At 46.1% G+C, this 16736-nt stretch overlaps 1 protein-coding gene across 1 annotated transcript; it reads left to right on the top strand.

Annotated features, from left to right (window-relative positions):
* Nucleotides 1-3011: 3011 nt before the first annotated feature.
* On the top strand, nt 3012-9170 carry LOC116755026 (protein FAM205A-like). The gene is given in 5 exon segments (XM_032633891.1): nt 3012-3155; nt 3733-3778; nt 4326-4386; nt 5413-7575; nt 7577-9170. Coding segments are annotated over 5 exon segments (4008 nt in total).
* Nucleotides 9171-16736: the final 7566 nt, after the last annotated feature.

Raw genomic sequence — 16736 nt, 5'->3', positions numbered from 1 at the left:
CAGATGTAGAGAACAAATGTATGGACACCAAGCAGGGAAGGCGGGGCAGGGCGGGGGTCAGTGGTGGTGAGATGAATTGGGAGATTGGGATTGACCTATATACACTAATATGTATAAAATAGATAACTAATAAGAACCTGCTGTATAAAAAATAAATTTTAATAATTCAAAAATTAAAAAAAATTTGCAATGCATATGCAAAGAGCTAATTTTCATAATATTAAAAAGTAGTTGTAAATCAATAAGTAAAGATAAATAATCTATTGGCAAAAAATAGTAACAGATAATTAACAAAAAAGGAAATAAACATACAAAAAGGTGCCTAGGGATTCCCTGGTGGCGCAGTGGTTGAGAGTCCGCCTGCCGATGCAGGGGACACGGGTTCATGCCCCGGTCCGGGAAGATCCCACATGCCGCGGAGTGGCTGGGCCCGTGAGCCGTGGCCTCTGGGCCTGCGCGTCCGGAGCCTGTGCTCCGCAACGGGAGGGGCCGCGACAGTGAGAGGCCCGCGTACCGCAAAAAAAAAAAAAAAAAAAGGTGCCTAGCCTACCTTAAAATAAATTTGTAAATATACAAGATACATTTATCACTTCTCAGGTTGACAAGGATAAAAAATGTGACATGTATGGGAATAGAGGCACCCTTGGGCAGTTTTGGTGAGGGTACAAATCCATACAACTGGTGGGGCAATTAGGCAATATCAATATTTAAAATACTCAAACCTCTTTATCCATCAATTCAACTCTTAGGAATTTCTCCTACATATATATATTCATACTTGTGTACAATGACATATATATGAGGTTCGTGTCAGCATTATTATTCAGAGCAAAAAAAACTGTAATTAACTAAATTTACATATAACTAAATAACCGAATGTGACATTGAAGATAAATTGTGTTGTAGCTCTATCAAAGAAGACTGTACAGCCATCAAAGAAAATTATATACACAAGATATATTCATATTATTAAATAAAACAGGATAAGAAGTGTCTGTAATATGTTTCCATTTGTGAAGAAAAATATATCACTTTATTTATGCCTCCTATGCCGAATCAATTCTGAAAGATACACAGGGAAGGAAAACAGCAGACAAGGGTAAGAAAGAGACATACTACATACCTTCTTCTGCCTTTGGAATTTTGTACCATGTATATGTGTGCCTACTTTTAAAAAAAGCAATTACTTTTAGTTATTGAAATAAATGCCTCCATCAAAAGACCTCATCCCTGCTCCTCCAACCTTTCCCCTCAATCCAATCCAGTCCACCCACCTGCACCTCTGCTAGAGGTAGATTGCATTTCTTACTGACAAATGAACTCCATGGCCCATGCATCTACTGGTAAGTTTCTCTCCTACACACACTCCTTTCACCCACAGCCTGCCCTTAGACATTCAACTCCAATGTCTCTCCACCCAGGAGCCTTCTCTGACCATCCATCGATGCTTTTTCCCCTCAAGAATGGGATGTTGGGCTTCCCTGGTGGCGCAGTGGTTGAGAGTCCGCCTGCCGATGCAGGGGACACGGGTTCGTGTCCCGGTCCCAGAAGATCCCACATGCCGCGGAGCGGCTGGGCCCGTGAGCCATGGCCGCTGAGCCTGCGCGTCCGGAGCCTGTGCTCCGCAACAGGAGAGGCCACAACAGTGAGAGGCCCACGTACCGCAAAAAAAAAAGAATGGGATGTTTGTGACCTGGGCCTCACAACTGAATAAATAATTCCATTGCTGGCTCTTACTTTGTGTGGATTAGTCTTCTTTTGGAAACCAGATAGTGAAGCCTCTTGAAAGTAGGAAGGCAACATGACTAAAATATCTTTGTACCCTTGACACTGCCCAGCTTAGGACTAAGCACAGATTGATGGCTCACCATGCCAGATGGGTGAAGGACTGGATGCTGGAGGAAGGACCAAGTAGTAACTTCAGAGATACTGAGGCCAAGAATTTTTTGGCTAGGAGACCACTTTTACCAGGGAAAGACTCTCAAGGAAATTCAGAAATTTTGAGATATTGGAGTCATATCACGATATCCACAGACAGCCAAGCAGGTAACATAATGTCTAAATCAATAGTCGAGGTGTAGGAGTGATGGATCCTGGGGCTGGTTGGAAAACACCTGTCATTCCTAAAAGTTAGCAAAATCCAGGTTTAAAAAAAAACAAACTCCTCAGGTAAACAGCATATATCCAGAGTAGATACAGAGCATATATCCTTAGTTGGAAGTGGCCACTTATCTCTGTAGGAAGTCATCTTCCTGAGCAAGTGGAATGCTGTCACATGGGTAGAGGTGCTTTGGAACACAAAACTTTGGATAGTCCTCCAGAAGTGAACCAGATTCATGTGCCTCCATTGAAGGCAGTGTTTACATTCTCTTCCCACCACACAGAATAGAGGCTTCCCTTCCGCCACATATTTAAATTTAAAGATGCTGCCACCTTGGCCTTTCCCTGCCACATCAACTATGGTCCCCTTCATGCACCTCTGGTTTCCCATCACCCACTGCTGTAACATCAAAGTTCTCCATTCCCGAGCCATACCAGACTCTGCTGTCCCTAAACTCATGTGTGCTTCGCACATATATTTCCAGTACAGGTGGAGGAGTTTATAGAGCTTCCTCTGTCCCAGCCACTCTTCCTCAGTTTTCGGGGGATGGGTGACCAGACAACTGTTGCGAAGGAAGAGCCGAGCTGTCAGGCTGGTGGAGGGTGTGGAGAATGAAGACAAAGTGGGAGCACAGACACTGCCTGTGAGCAGCGCCTTCAGTCCTTACAGACAACCAGACACCCTCATCTACAGGCTGAATCACCAGTGAGCTTCCCTAGACAGGTAAAGGTCTTTGACACCACACCTGCCTTGTGAAACAGGAGGGCTTTGTAATACAGTCTGGTGGCCTGGTTCTGTCATCTGTGAGGCGGAGGCCACAAGGCATAGCACTGGGAGTCATCAGGCACCAGGACCCTGAATGCCTACATATAGGGATGGTTGGTCTCCTTATGCTAATGAGGTTTAGACCATGCTGAGCCTGACTTCTGTTCTGTGGGATTTGGGGTATCCCTTATATACCTATGGCTCCATCTTCGTTATTATCCTAATTATCTGGCAAGTGAAAAAGAGTTACCATGGATTAACACTGGAACCTAAAAGGAGCTGCTGCCTGGTAGGGAAACACTATGACCATGGCTGAACTAATCAAGCCTCAGATAAGATACATTCAATTACTCTTTATAGTAATTCTCTTTCTCAGAGCCTAGAAATAATTCTTTGCCAGGCCATCCCTGCAGTGTACTCTAATTGAAAAATCAAGAATCTCTCTATCTGGCTTGGGTTGAGTCCTAGGTAAAATGGAATCTACCTCACTGGATCTCTTCTGACCTCCCAAAATGGGGGATTTTTCTGATTGGTGGACTTAGTAAGCAAAAGCCCTTGGCTGAGAACCACTAACCATTTAATCAGTTCCATTATTCCTCCTGTGTCACACTAAATCCCCTGAAAATATTGTCCTGGGAAAGGGGACAGGAGGTATGGAATGTGGAGAGCCCTGAAGTAAGCACACAATAAATAGAAAAATGAAATATTCAGGTGAAAGGGTGGAGTACAGGAAGGCAATATAGGACAGTGTATAACATACAGACAGATATACAGAAACAGACTGGGAAATGTATATTTCCTTTGTTTCACTTTAGACATGAAAAAGAAAATCGTGTCCCAGCTTCACATTCTCTTTGACCTTTAAGCGTCACCGAAAAGTCTGACAAAGGGCGAGAGATGCAGCATCAAGAGGTAAAGTCCCAGCCTCTGCTCTGACGCCCCTCCACTGTGGGTGAGATTCCCATTAACCCTGTCCCTCGATGACCCCCGGTGCCAGGAGCCAGGTGCTCTAACCACTGAAGGCTTCAGTTCTCCAAGTTGACAAAATCTGCCAGAAAACTGTTTTGGGTGGGAAATCAGAGTTGGGAATGTTCCAAAATTCTCTACCTTACCCCTGGGAATGAAGAGTGAGGAAGCAGGGAAGAAGTTCTTAATTGTGTCATTTACTAGTTTTATGTTTACTAGTTTCCACTTCCCTGTGGAAGTCACTTCATCTTTCAGTCTTGTTACCATGAAATGGGCATCTGATGATCCTGCCTCACTCACAGTGTAGTTGTGAAGATCAAATGACAGCAGGTCCAGGAGAGCACACCATACCTGGTTGAGTGGTACACAGACGTGCCTCACAGCACTAACTGTTGGGGTTTGCGGTCTCCTCTCATTCAGAGGCCTTCAGCTTCCTATAGGATGTCCCTGGGTCCGCTCCTGCTCCATGTAACACTGTCTCCTGGTTTCTCAGCTAGGAGACTTTCCCGGGAAGAAGCTGGAAAGCCGTGGGAGCTGCTCTCTGTCATAAGAAGGTGATCTCCTGCTCTTTGCAGTCTCCCAACTCCCAGCCTGGTCTGTGATCATTTCTCTGCTTGGCCTGGGGCAGGGTTGGGGAGAAGGATAGTGGCTGAAAGGGAGCCAGACAGTGGAGCCTGGAGCACTGGTTGAGAGCGTTGCCAGGGCAGAGGGGGATCAGATATTTCAGGAGAGAGGAGTTTCCTAGTTCTGCTCTGTGCTAGGCTCACAGTGGCCCTGGAATTCAGAATTTCACTAGTGCATAGTTCATAAAAGACTCTACATGGGTTTGCACTCAGCCACAAGACAAGTTTTACAGTCAGGAGGATGGATAATTGAGTGAATAACTGTCATCATTTTCATATTCTCTTTACAACTACACCCTTTCAAGGGCAGCCCCCTGGACCCTGCTGACATTACCTCCTCTGGTTCTGTCTTCAGCGGGGCCAGTTCCTGGGACAGCCCTCAGACAGGAGCTTGTCATATATTATACCCTTCTTCTCTAGATCTCTAGAGAATGGGGATGGACTCTCAAGAGATGTTGTGTACACCCTTTAATTCCCAGAACACAGAATTCCCAAAAGGATCTCCTTTTCTACAGTTTAGAAATACTGAATATCAGGCTGCGGCCTAAGCCCCAAAAGAGAATGACTCCAGGTTCTACCTGGTGATGTTCCTGGTGCCGCCCCATCGGCTAACCATTGGCTCCCCCATCTACCTGGTTCCTTCTCCTAGTTCAGCTTCTCAACACGGGTCAGCAGGGAACTCACCCACCTCCCAGTCTCTCAAGGCCCTGTGCTCCCAGCTGTTGTCTGAGACCTCGCCCAATAAGCCCCAGGCCCTCAGCCCAGCCCACCATAACTTGCCAAATGGCATTTCCCTAGGAAAAAAAAAAAAAAAAGTACATGAGTAAACACCCAGCGGATGCAGGCCTCAGGGTTTACAGGACTAGGGGAGGGCAGGCACAATCTCCAGGCCACACACTTGCGAAGAGGCAGATGTCACTCCATCAGTAACAAACAGTTGCAATGTTTCCCTCCCAGCCGGGGCTGGCTTCCTCAGGAGGGGAGCGTGTGGCAGCTCCTGTGTGCAGATTCCTGCTGCCAAACCTGCGATGCCATGGCTCTGGAGATTCAGCAGGTGGTGGTGGGTGAGAACACCCTGATCTCCCCCACTTCAAGGAGGCCGTCACAGGGCTGCTCTTACCTAGAGATTTTGTCTGCGTCTAAAGTGTCTTCTGAGCAGAGTCTGGAGCATCGTTCCCCACACTCCAAAGACCTTTCACTTCCATCTGCAATCCTCACAGTGTCGGAGAAATCCTTAACCCAGTCATCTGCCCGGTCAACAGGTGCAGCTAGCATCCGTGATTACTGGGCTGAACACCTCAAGCTAAGGCAGGGATTTCAAGTACCAGAGGTGCCCAGGGGCCCAGAGACTATGTTTTCTTCAAGGTTTGAGGAACCTAAGGTTTCAGTGAACCTGCAGGAGATGATGCAAAGCAACCCCAACCTTCTCTATGGGAACCAAGGCCAGCAGCCCTTGAATTCTCAAGTCTCTCTGCGGACCCTGAACCGAGAAATCACAGCCCTGACACATGCTATGGCCTTACATATGGTCACTGTCCTCTCTGCCCACCTGTTATTCCTCAGTACTGAAGTCCGGAGGCTTCTTGAGGTACATGTAAAAGGACTGATGCACTTCCAGAGGTGGGGGCTCCCCAGACGTGTGGAAGAGTCCCTGAGGCAGCTTATACCAGATCCGCCATTATTTTACCACCCTGTACATAACCAACCAGTCTCTTTCATCCAGAATGATACTTCTCAGTTCTCTATTGAGAAATTTGGGACCGTTTCATACCAGAACTGGGGTTCACGTATGGCCGGCCAGCCCAGCCAGGCCTTCTGGGTTTCTAAGTGGTCCATTATGGACCCAGAACAAAGACACTACTACCAGCAAATCCCAGGCAATATGGCTATAGCCTTGCCCTCTCCAGCCCTTAAAGAATTAAGTGGCCTTTATCTAATGCCTGGGCAACAGGCTAACGACTCAGTGGGCCATGTGCAGCCGAAATATAGCCAGCTATTCTGTGGCCTCCCTTCTCTGCACAGTGAGTCCCAGGTTGACACTTTCTTGGGTTCTCAAGGCCTCTCCATGAATGGGAGCATGTCCAAGCCCCCCTTGAAGCATCCTTTTCTCTTCAAGGAGCTCTGCTTCCTCCCTCTGATGCCTAAAACTCCACTCCAGTCAGCTGCACCCTCTTCTCCATCTTCCCCAAATTGGATTGCTCCACCTGAGCACCAACAAGCTCAGATCAATATCCCGTTTCTGACCCTGGATGAGTGTGAAGCCTTGGAGTGGCACCTGCTGCAGAGGCAGCTCCAGCTTCAGTGGGGCTTGCCAGATGTTTTCCAGAGAAATCAGCACACCCAGAGCCCCATGCAGTATAAGCCCTGTGACAAAGCCCAGTCTTCTGAGACTGTGACAACTTCCTGGCCAGGGCAGCCCATCTCAGTCCTCACAAGAGAACTACTCTTGTTCCCAGAGCATGCCAGGAGGCTGCTGGAATTCCACCTCCAGTGACAGTTGATTCACCATCGCTGGGGCCTGCCCCAGAAGATCCAGCAGTCCATCCATTTGCTCCTGTCCCCTGCTGACAAGCAGACTCTCTCCTGGAGCAGCACAGCCCTAGACAATGTGAACGTCCCCCACCCTACAGCTCTAGAGGGCATTGGCGTTGGCAACCCATTCGCAGCCATCAAGGACCCAGTGTCAGTCCCTATGCCGCACTTGTCTGACCAGGCCAAGGCAATATTGCAGAGCCACATCGACTCCAAATGTGGGCAGATTCACCAGGGCAAGGTTCCTGTCTGTGTATGTGTCTCCTGGGAGTGCAGAATTCCTGGGGTCCTGGAATTGGCTCCCTTTACCTGCACCCCAGAAAGCAAGCCCCTAGAACAACAGAAAATTATACCCTGGATGCCAACGGCCCTTGACCAGCAGCAGCAAGCCTCACCAGATGCTAACACTGAACATCCTAAGCTGCCCCAAGCCCTGTCCAAGGGAGCCATTGAAAAACTGGAGACAACTTTACGGCACAAGTATCTGGCCTTCTTGTCAGGGATGCCTGTTCTTTATTATGTGGCTCTCTCCATGGCCATGGCCCCAGCAATAACTTCCCAAGCTATGAAAACAGAGATGGTGCCTGGCCTGTCGAATTCCAGTAGAACCTCTGACTCAGATGACCTTACCTGAAGAGCAGGGTCTAAGTCCTGGGCCAGGCTTTCAAGATGCCAAAGAGACTTGTGCAGACATTGCAGGTGAATTCCAGGCTGAAGTGCAGATGGAAGGAATAATCAAGATGGTGCCTCTAGAAAGCCAGACAGAGCCTGCGAAGCCCTACTCACTCGGGGAACCCATCTTGGCCAGACTAAATTTCCATCTGAGAAAGAAGATCCTAGAGACACAATTGGGAATTCCCCTAAAGGCAAGGGAGTCCAGGGAACAAACTGTAGCAATGCCAGAGAACATATGGACACAGGAGTCTCTTGGGAGTCTAAACAACCACGGATAAACACTGCTCCAGGAACTCCCCATCCCACCAGATATGCCACGTGCCCTGGATCCAGAATGGCTCCACCTCAAACAACAACTGGCCACTGAGTTAAAGGCAGTGCATCAGAAACAGAAGCAACACAACTGGGCCTCCAAGATCTCATAACCCAGTGGGAACATGACAGAGACCCAGGTGCTTTGTGTTCAGCTGGAGGCCAGTGTGAACAACCCCAGCCTAGAGGAGCCCCAAAGCCCTGACAAGAGCAAGGACTCAGCCCAAGACCCCACACTGGCAGAAAAGAGAGAGGAGCCAGGCAAACCCAAAATGGCAGGGGACCACGGAGAAGGAGATGCCGGGTTTGCAGTCTCCTCCACAAGAGAAAAAAGCCACTCTGCTGAAGCCCAGAGACCAGAAGGGATGCTTCTGAACAAGACACCCTGCAGCCCCTGGCAACAGAGACATCGCTATCACCTTGGTGCTCCCTGTCAGCACAGTCCCCAGCATCACCCTCAGCTTAAATTCCCAGAGATACCTCCTGGAGTCCCTGGGGGGAAAGACTCTGAGAAGAATGACCTGCAAGACAGTCAAGCCAAGCTCAATGTCATCCTCAAACCAGCAAGGGTTCCTGAGAATGTCCAGCCTGTGGTGCCCCAGGCATCATAGGGCCAGCCTTTCCTGGGCCAACTCACTCCGGGTAAGCCATTGCAGGGCCAAACTTTACAAGGTCAGGTTTTGCAGGGGCAGATGATGCCAGGCTATACTCGCAAGAGGCCCAGCCTTCCAGAATCTGGCTTGAGAAATAAGATGAAATCTTTTCTACACTGTATTAACCCCAAAACCAAAGGCAAAGGGCATGAGGAATCCATGTCCTCTACATGTGAGAAAGTGTCTAACACAAGAAAAGAAAATGTAACAAAGAGCCTGGCTCCAGCCAAAAGTCCCAAGGGGCGAACTAAGACAGAGAAGACAAGAGGGGACCCAAAGGCCCAATTTCTGCCTACTGAGAAGCAGGTGGGCCTGACCTTCTTGGATGGTCCCCATTCCCCAGACAGTAAGCTCCGGCACCGCTCCCACTCCCATCAACTCCACTCTGCCTCAGTCCTGGGCATCCCCCGCCGCTGCCCTCGGCACTGTCCTCAAGTGGCTTGTGCCATCCAACCAGGGGACCCACCCTCACTCTCACCTCTCACCTCAGATGGAAACATTGGTCTGCTCAAGAAGACCCAGCGCATTCGAAAGACTCTGTAGTCTCCTCAACGTCTGCATCCCTTGAAGAGGACTGCTACTGCCATTTTCATTAATGTACAGGAGGGCAGAATGCCACCCAAAATATATTCTATATCTCTAAGCAGAGAGGTGTCTGTCTGCTCCTCCTCTCTACTGTGGTGTGTTCAGGGAAGGCATAAGGGAGGTAAATGTCCTTCTTATCTAGGGAAGGAGTTTTAACTCACACTTAAGCTGGGTCGCACTCCACACAACAACACCCCCTCCCCGGACTGTGGATAAAGGAACTGGAGCAGAGAAGGAAGGCCCTTGTCTAAGGTACACTGAAGGTAAAGGTCAGGCTTGACTTCTATTATGGTGTCCTTGGGCCCAGAGGAGCAATGTGGACATGAGGATAGTACTGTCAAGAAGGAGTGGCCAGGAATCCCACAGGCAAAATTCACTGATGACTTCTATATATGCCCACAATCTGGAGGGGAGTGCCAGTTTTCCAACCTTGAGGAGGCGCTTTGTTTACCAACAGCATATAGCTAATATGACTAACATCAAAAGCAAATGGTAGAATCTCCCCTTTCTGCTCCCTTTTGGTTATTGGTTAGATCTTTCTGAAGAACTCACCTAGGAGGCTGCTGTAGCTCTCTTGCCTATATCCCACTTCCACTGCCTAACAGCTGCATGGAATGAATGACACCTGGAATGAAGATCACAGTAGGACATGGAGAGGGGCTTGTCCCCCACACCCAAGGGTAGGCAGGGACAGAAGCAGAGAGGAAGACCATGTAGATGGGGGTCTGAGTCCCTGAGATAGAAGTTGACATGTTCCTGGGACTTCCCTGGTGGTCCAGTGGGTAAGACTCCGCACTTCCAATGCAGGGGGCCCAGGTTCAATCCCTGGTCGGGGAATTAGATCCTGCATGCTGCAAGTAAGAGTCTGCATGCCGCAACTAAGACGTCCGCATGCCACAACTAAGAAACCCGCATGCTGCCACGAAGATCCCGTGTGCCGCGGCTAACATCCAGCACAGCCAAAATAAATAAATAAATATTTTTTAAAAAAGAAGCTGACATGTTCCTGAAGAAGGTATGATAAGAGAAAAGGCTGGTTTGCTATGTACTCAAAAGAAGTTGAGCCAGGAAGCCACCCGATACCCAAGCGCTTTTAGAGGATGGAGAGGAATAAACTGAGTTTTAGTCTGTTGTCCATCATGTGATGAAAAGCAGTGAGTTGAGCCTTATTGTCCAAAGGAAATGCAAATTAATTCAAAATTTCTGAATACTCACCCTCCACCCAACAAATCAGTTTCCCAATGTCAGGGATTGGTGTAACTATAAATCCATGTTTTTGCTCAGCCCAAACATGAAGTCAGTCACTGTGTTCTAATCTCGATATATCTCAATTTTGCCCCCTTTCTCCTGTGTTTACTGCCTCTGCTTGTTAGGTTTCTCATCCATAGGTATCTCATTCTTGCCTGAGTAATACAATAGTGTATTATATATCCAGGACTTAGGATAGTGGCTGGTGCATAATAATACCTTAATAGTACTTGAATCCAAAGTCGGGGCTGGGGAGGCAGACAAATCATTACATTCGTATGATGAGTGCTATGGAACAGGGAATACTGCCACAGGATTACTGGGGTACTCAGCTGATGAGGACCCCAGAAGGGTCACAATAAAAAGAACCTTGATTATGCTGTACACCTTAAACTTATACAGTGCCGAATGTCAATTATATCTCAAAACTGGAAGAAAGGGGAATTCCCTGGCGGTCCAGTGGTTAGGACTCCGCACTTGCACTGCAGAGGGCACAGGTTCAATCCTTGGTCAGGGAACTAAGATCCCACAAGCCGCTCGGCATGGCCAAAAAAAACTGGAAGAAAAAAACTTAAAAAAAAAAAACCTTGAGGGCTTCCCTGGTGGTGCAGTGGTTGAGAGTCCGCCTGCCGATGCAGGGAACGCGGGTTCATGCCCCGGTCCGGGAGGATCCCACATGCCGCAGAGCGGCTGGGCCCGTGAGCCATGGCCGCTGCGCCTGCGCGTCCAGAGCCTGTGCTCCGCAACGGGAGAGGCCACAACAGTGAGAGGCCCGCGTACCGCAAAAAAAAAAAAAAAAACTTGAGATGTGTCTTATAGTCAATTAAAATATTTGCTTACTTACTATATGCAAGGTACTACAGTAAACACAACAAAGACACAGGACTTACACCACAGAGCTCATGATTTGATGTGATAGACAGTCTCACCTGCCCAAATTGTCTAATCAACATAAATACTTGAATGTCCAAAATTCACCTCTATAGAACAGTGAACTCCTGATTCCCTATTCCAACCATCATCTAATTACACATACATGCTCCAGTCACAGTATTCACAACATCAGTTAATAGCAACTCCATCTTTCCAGGAGTTGGTGTCATCCTTCACATTTTTTTTCTAACCATCCACATCCAATCCATCCTGTTGTCTCTACCTTATGAAATGAATTCAGAACATGACCACTTCTCACTCTCTCTGCTGCTATGATTACTGCAGTAGTATCATGACTAATCTCCCAGCTTCTGCCTGAGACCCTACTTCCAACAGTCTTTTCTCAACAAAGAAGCTTGATGGTCCTCAGGGAAGGTCCTGGCTGTAGATGATTAGATAGAAAGATAGATTACATGATGATGATAATGATGATGAAGAAATGGAGGAAGGGGTGAGGGAGGGGAGGGGAAAAATGAGGGGGAGGGGAGGGGGAGGAGAAGAATTAGGAGAATAAGAGTAAGATAGATAGATAAATAGATAGATAGATAGATAAATGGAGATGTAAAACCATGAGACTGGATAAGATCACCAAGGCAATGACTGCAAATGAAGAACAGACCTAGGACCAGGCTTTGGGACACCCCAACATTAAGAAATTGGAGAAAAAAGTGGGAACCAATAAGCAGAGACTGAGAAGTAGTAGCCAGTGAGGTAGGAGGAGAACCAGGAGAGTGTGGCATACTGGAAGCCAAGAGAGGAAGGTGTTTCAAGAAGAAAGTGATCAACTGCATGAAAAGTTGCCAATCCGCCAAGTAAGATGAGGACTCATAGTTGATTATTAGATTTAACGACACAGAGATCATTCATAGCCTTGAGAAGACTAGACTAAGGTCAGAGATGGAGGTAAAGGCATAACTGGAGTGGATCCAAGTCAGAGAGGAAGAGCAACTGGTGATAGCAAGTGTAATCAACTGCTTTAGGGAGTTTTGTTCCACAGAGGTGCAGAAAAATGAGGAGATAGCATCAAGATGGCTTTTTTTTTTTTTTTTTTTTTTTTTTTTTGCGGTACGCAGGCCTCTCACAGCTGTGGCCTCCCCCGTCGCGGAGCCCAGGCTCCGGACGCGCAGGCCCAGCGGCCATGGCTCATGGGCCCAGCCGTTCCGCGGCATGCGGGATCCTCCCGGACCAGGGCACGAACCCGCGTCCCCCGCATCGGCAGGCAGACTCTCAACCACTGTGCCACCAGGGAAGCCCCAAGAGGGCTTTTTAAAGGTAGGAGATATAGCTTGTTGGATGTTGATGGAAAAGAACCAGTCAAGAGGAATAAACTGATGATGCAAGAGAGAAAGGGGGAACTGCTAGAGCAATGTCATGGTGCAGAAGTAACAGAATAGGAGTGAGTCCCCAGGTTCAGGGGTTGGCCTTGGCTAAAATCAGTAATCAGTAATGAGGAGGGACTTTGTGTATCATGAAAAGAACGGTTTCCCTACAATTAAGAGAACAGGGCAGGGGCTTCCCTGGTGGCGCAGTGGTTGAGGGTCCGCCTGCCGATGCAGGGCACACGGGTTTGTGCCCCGGTCCAGGAGGATACCACATGCCGCGGAGCGGCTAGGCCTGTGAGCCATGGCCACTGAGCCTGCGCGTCCAGAGCCTGTGCTCTGCAACGGGAGAGGCCACAGCAGTGAGAGGCCCGTGTAGTGCAAAAAAAAAAGAGAACAGGGCAAATACCTAAAGGGGTGAATGAGGAACTGGGAAGGATCGTGGCTAGGGGGAGGGCTGATACAGAAAGCCAAAGCCAGAGATGAAGAGGAATGCTGGAAGTTACCATGGCAAGAGGTTTTTTAGGGCCTAAGAAGTCAGTAGCAGCATGTGAGCCCAGGTGGGCAAAAAAAAAAATAGTTGAAGTTGGTGATCACATGTGTGAAGAGGGTGGTCTTGGAATATATGGGGAGAGATGTCAGAAAAAGCTCTACACCTCAATACATAAGGCAAATACTAACAGCCATAAAAGAGGAAATTGACAGTAACACATTCACAGTAGGGGACTCTAACACCCCACTTTCACCCATGGACAGATCATCCAAAATGAAAATAAATAAGGAAACACAAGCTTTAAATGATACATGAAACAAGATGGACTTAATTGATATTTATAGGACACTCCATCCAAAAACAACAGAATACACATTTTTCTCAAGTGCTCATGGAACATTCTCCAGGATAGATCATATCTTGGGTCACAAATCAAGCCTTGGTAAATTTAAGAAAATTGAAATTGTATCAAGTATCTTTTCTGACCACAACGCCATGAGACTAGATATCAATTACAGGAAAAGATCTGTAAAATATACAAACACATGGAGGCTAAACAATACACTACTTAATAATGAAGTGATCACTGAAGAAATCAAAGAGGAAATAAAAAAATACCTAGAAACAAATGACAATGGAGACACAACGACCCAAAACCTATGGGATGCAGCAAAAGCAGTTCTAAGGGGGAAGTTTATAGCAATACAAGCCCACCTTAAGAAGCAGGAAACATCTCGAATAAACAACCTAACCTTGCACCTCAAGCAATTAGAGAAAGAAGAACAAAGAAGCCCCAAAGCTAGCAGAAGGAAAGAAATCATAAAAATCAGATCAGAGGGGCTTCCCTGGTGGCGCAGTGGTTGAGAGTCCGCCTGCCGATGCAGGGGACACGGGTTCGTGCCCCGGTGTGGGAGGATCCCACATGCCGCGGAGCGGCTGGGCCCGTGAGCCATGGCCACTGAGCCTGCGCGTCCGGAGCCTGTTGCTCCGCAACGGGAGAGGCCACAACAGTGAGAGGCCCGCGTACCGCAAAAAAAAAAAAAAAAAAAAAAAAAAAAAAAAAAAGATCAGAAATAAATGAAAAAGAAATGAAGGAAACAATAGCAAAGATCAATAAAACTAAAAGCTGGTTCTTTGAGAAGATAAACAAAATAGATAAACCACTAGCCAGACTCATCAAGAAAAAAAGGGAGAAGACTCAAATCAATAGAATTAGAAATGAAAAAGGAAAAGTAACAACTGACACTGCAGAAATAAAAAAAATCATGAGAGATTACTACAAGCAACTCTATGCCAATAAAATGGACAATCTGGAAGAAATGGACAAATTCTTAGAAATGCACAACCTGCCAAGACTGAATCAGGAAGAAATAGAAAATATGAACAGACCAATCACAAGCACTGAAATTGAAACTGTGATTAAAAACCTTCCAACAAACAAAAGCCCAGGACCAGATGGCTTCACAGGTGAATTCTATCAAACGTTTAGAGAAGAGCTAACACCTATCCTTCTCAAACTCTTCCAAAATATAGCAGAGGGAGGAACACTCCCAAATTCCTTCTACGAAGCCACCATCACCTTGATACCAAAACCAGACAAGGATGTCACAAAGAAAGAAAACTACAGGCCAATATCACTGATGAACATAGATGCAAAAATCCTCAACAAAATACTAGCAAACAGAATCCAACAGCACATTAAAAGGATCATACACCATGATCAAGTGGGGTTTATTCCAGGAATGCAAGGATTCTTCAATATACGCAAATCTATCAATGTGATAAACCATATTAACAAATTGAAGGAGAAAAACCATATGATCATCTCAATAGATGCAGAGAAAGCTTTCGACAAAATTCAACACCCATTTATGATAAAAACCCTCCAGAAAGTAGGCATAGAGGGAACTTTCCTCAACATAATAAAAGCCATATATGACAAGCCCACAGCAAACATCATCCTCAATGGTGAAAAACTGAAAGCATTTCCACTAAGATCAGGAACAAGACAAGGTTGCCCACTCTCACCACTCTTATTCAACATAGTTTTGGAAGTTTTAGCCACAGCAATCAGAGAAGAAAAGGAAATAAAAGGAATCCAAATCGGAAAAGAAGAAGTAAAGCTGTCACTGTTTGCAGATGACATGATACTATACATAGAGAATCCTAAAGATGCTACCAGAAAACTACTAGAGCTAATCAATGAATTTGGTAAAGTAGCAGGATACAAAATTAATGCACAGAAATCTCTGGCATTCCTATATACTAATGATGAAAAATCTGAAAGTGAAATCAAGAAAACACTCCCATTTACCATTGCAACAAAAAGAATAAAATATCTAGGAATAAACCTACCTAAGGATACGAAAGACCTGTATGCAGAAAATTATAAGACACTGATGAAAGAAATTAAAGATGATACAAATAGATGGAGAGATATACCATGTTCTTGGATGGGAAGAATCAACATTGTGAAAATGACTCTACTACCCAAAGCAATCTACAGATTCAATGCAATCCCTATCAAACTACCACTGGCATTTTTCACAGAACTAGAACAAAAAATTTCGCAATTTGTATGGAAACACAAAAGACCCCGAATAGCCAAAGCAATCTTGAGAACGAAAAAAGGAGCTGGAGGAATAAGGCTCCCTGACTTCAGACTATATTACAAAGCAACAGTAATCAAGACAGTATGGTACTGGCACAAAAACAGAAAGATAGATCAGTGGTACAGGATAGAAAGCCCAGAGATAAACCCACGCACATATGGACACCTTATCTTTGATAAAGGAGGCAGGAATGTACAGTGGAGAAAGGACAGCCTCTTCAATAAATGGTGCTGGGAAAACTGGACAGGTACATGTAAAAGTATGAGATTAGATCACTCCCTAACACCATACACAAAAATAAGCTCAAAATGGATTAAAGACCTAAATGTAAGGCCAGAAACTATCAAACTCTTAGAAGAAAACATAGGAAGAACACTCTATGACATAAATCACAGCAAGATCCTTTCTGACCCACCTCCTAGAGTAATGGAAATAAAAACAAAAATAAACAAATGGGACCTAATGAAACTTCAAAGCTTTTGCACAGCAAAGGAAACCATAACCAAGACCAAAAGACAACCCTCAGAATGGGAGAAAACATTTGCAAATGAAGCAACCGACAAAGGATTAATCTCCAAAATTTACAAGCAGCTCATGCAGCTCAATAACAAAAAAACAAACAACCCCATCCAAAAATGGGCAGAAGACCTAAATAGACATTTCTCCAAAGAAGATATACAGAATGCCAACAAACACATGAAAGAATGCTCAACATCATTAATCATTAGAGAAATGCAAATCAAAACTACAATGAGATATCATCTCACACCAGTCAGAATGGCCATCATCAAAAAATCTAGAAACAATAAATGCTGGAGAGGGTGTGGAGAAAGGGGGACACTCTTGCACTGCTGGTGGGAATGTGAGTTGGTTCAGCCACTGTGGAGAACAGTATGGAGGTTCCTTAAAAAACTACAAA

This window comes from Phocoena sinus, chromosome 6 (assembly GCF_008692025.1).
Source record: "Phocoena sinus isolate mPhoSin1 chromosome 6, mPhoSin1.pri, whole genome shotgun sequence".
NCBI lineage: Eukaryota > Metazoa > Chordata > Mammalia > Artiodactyla > Phocoenidae > Phocoena > Phocoena sinus.
Note: the sequence above shows the minus strand (reverse complement) of the source record. Positions and strands in the feature narration are given on the sequence as shown.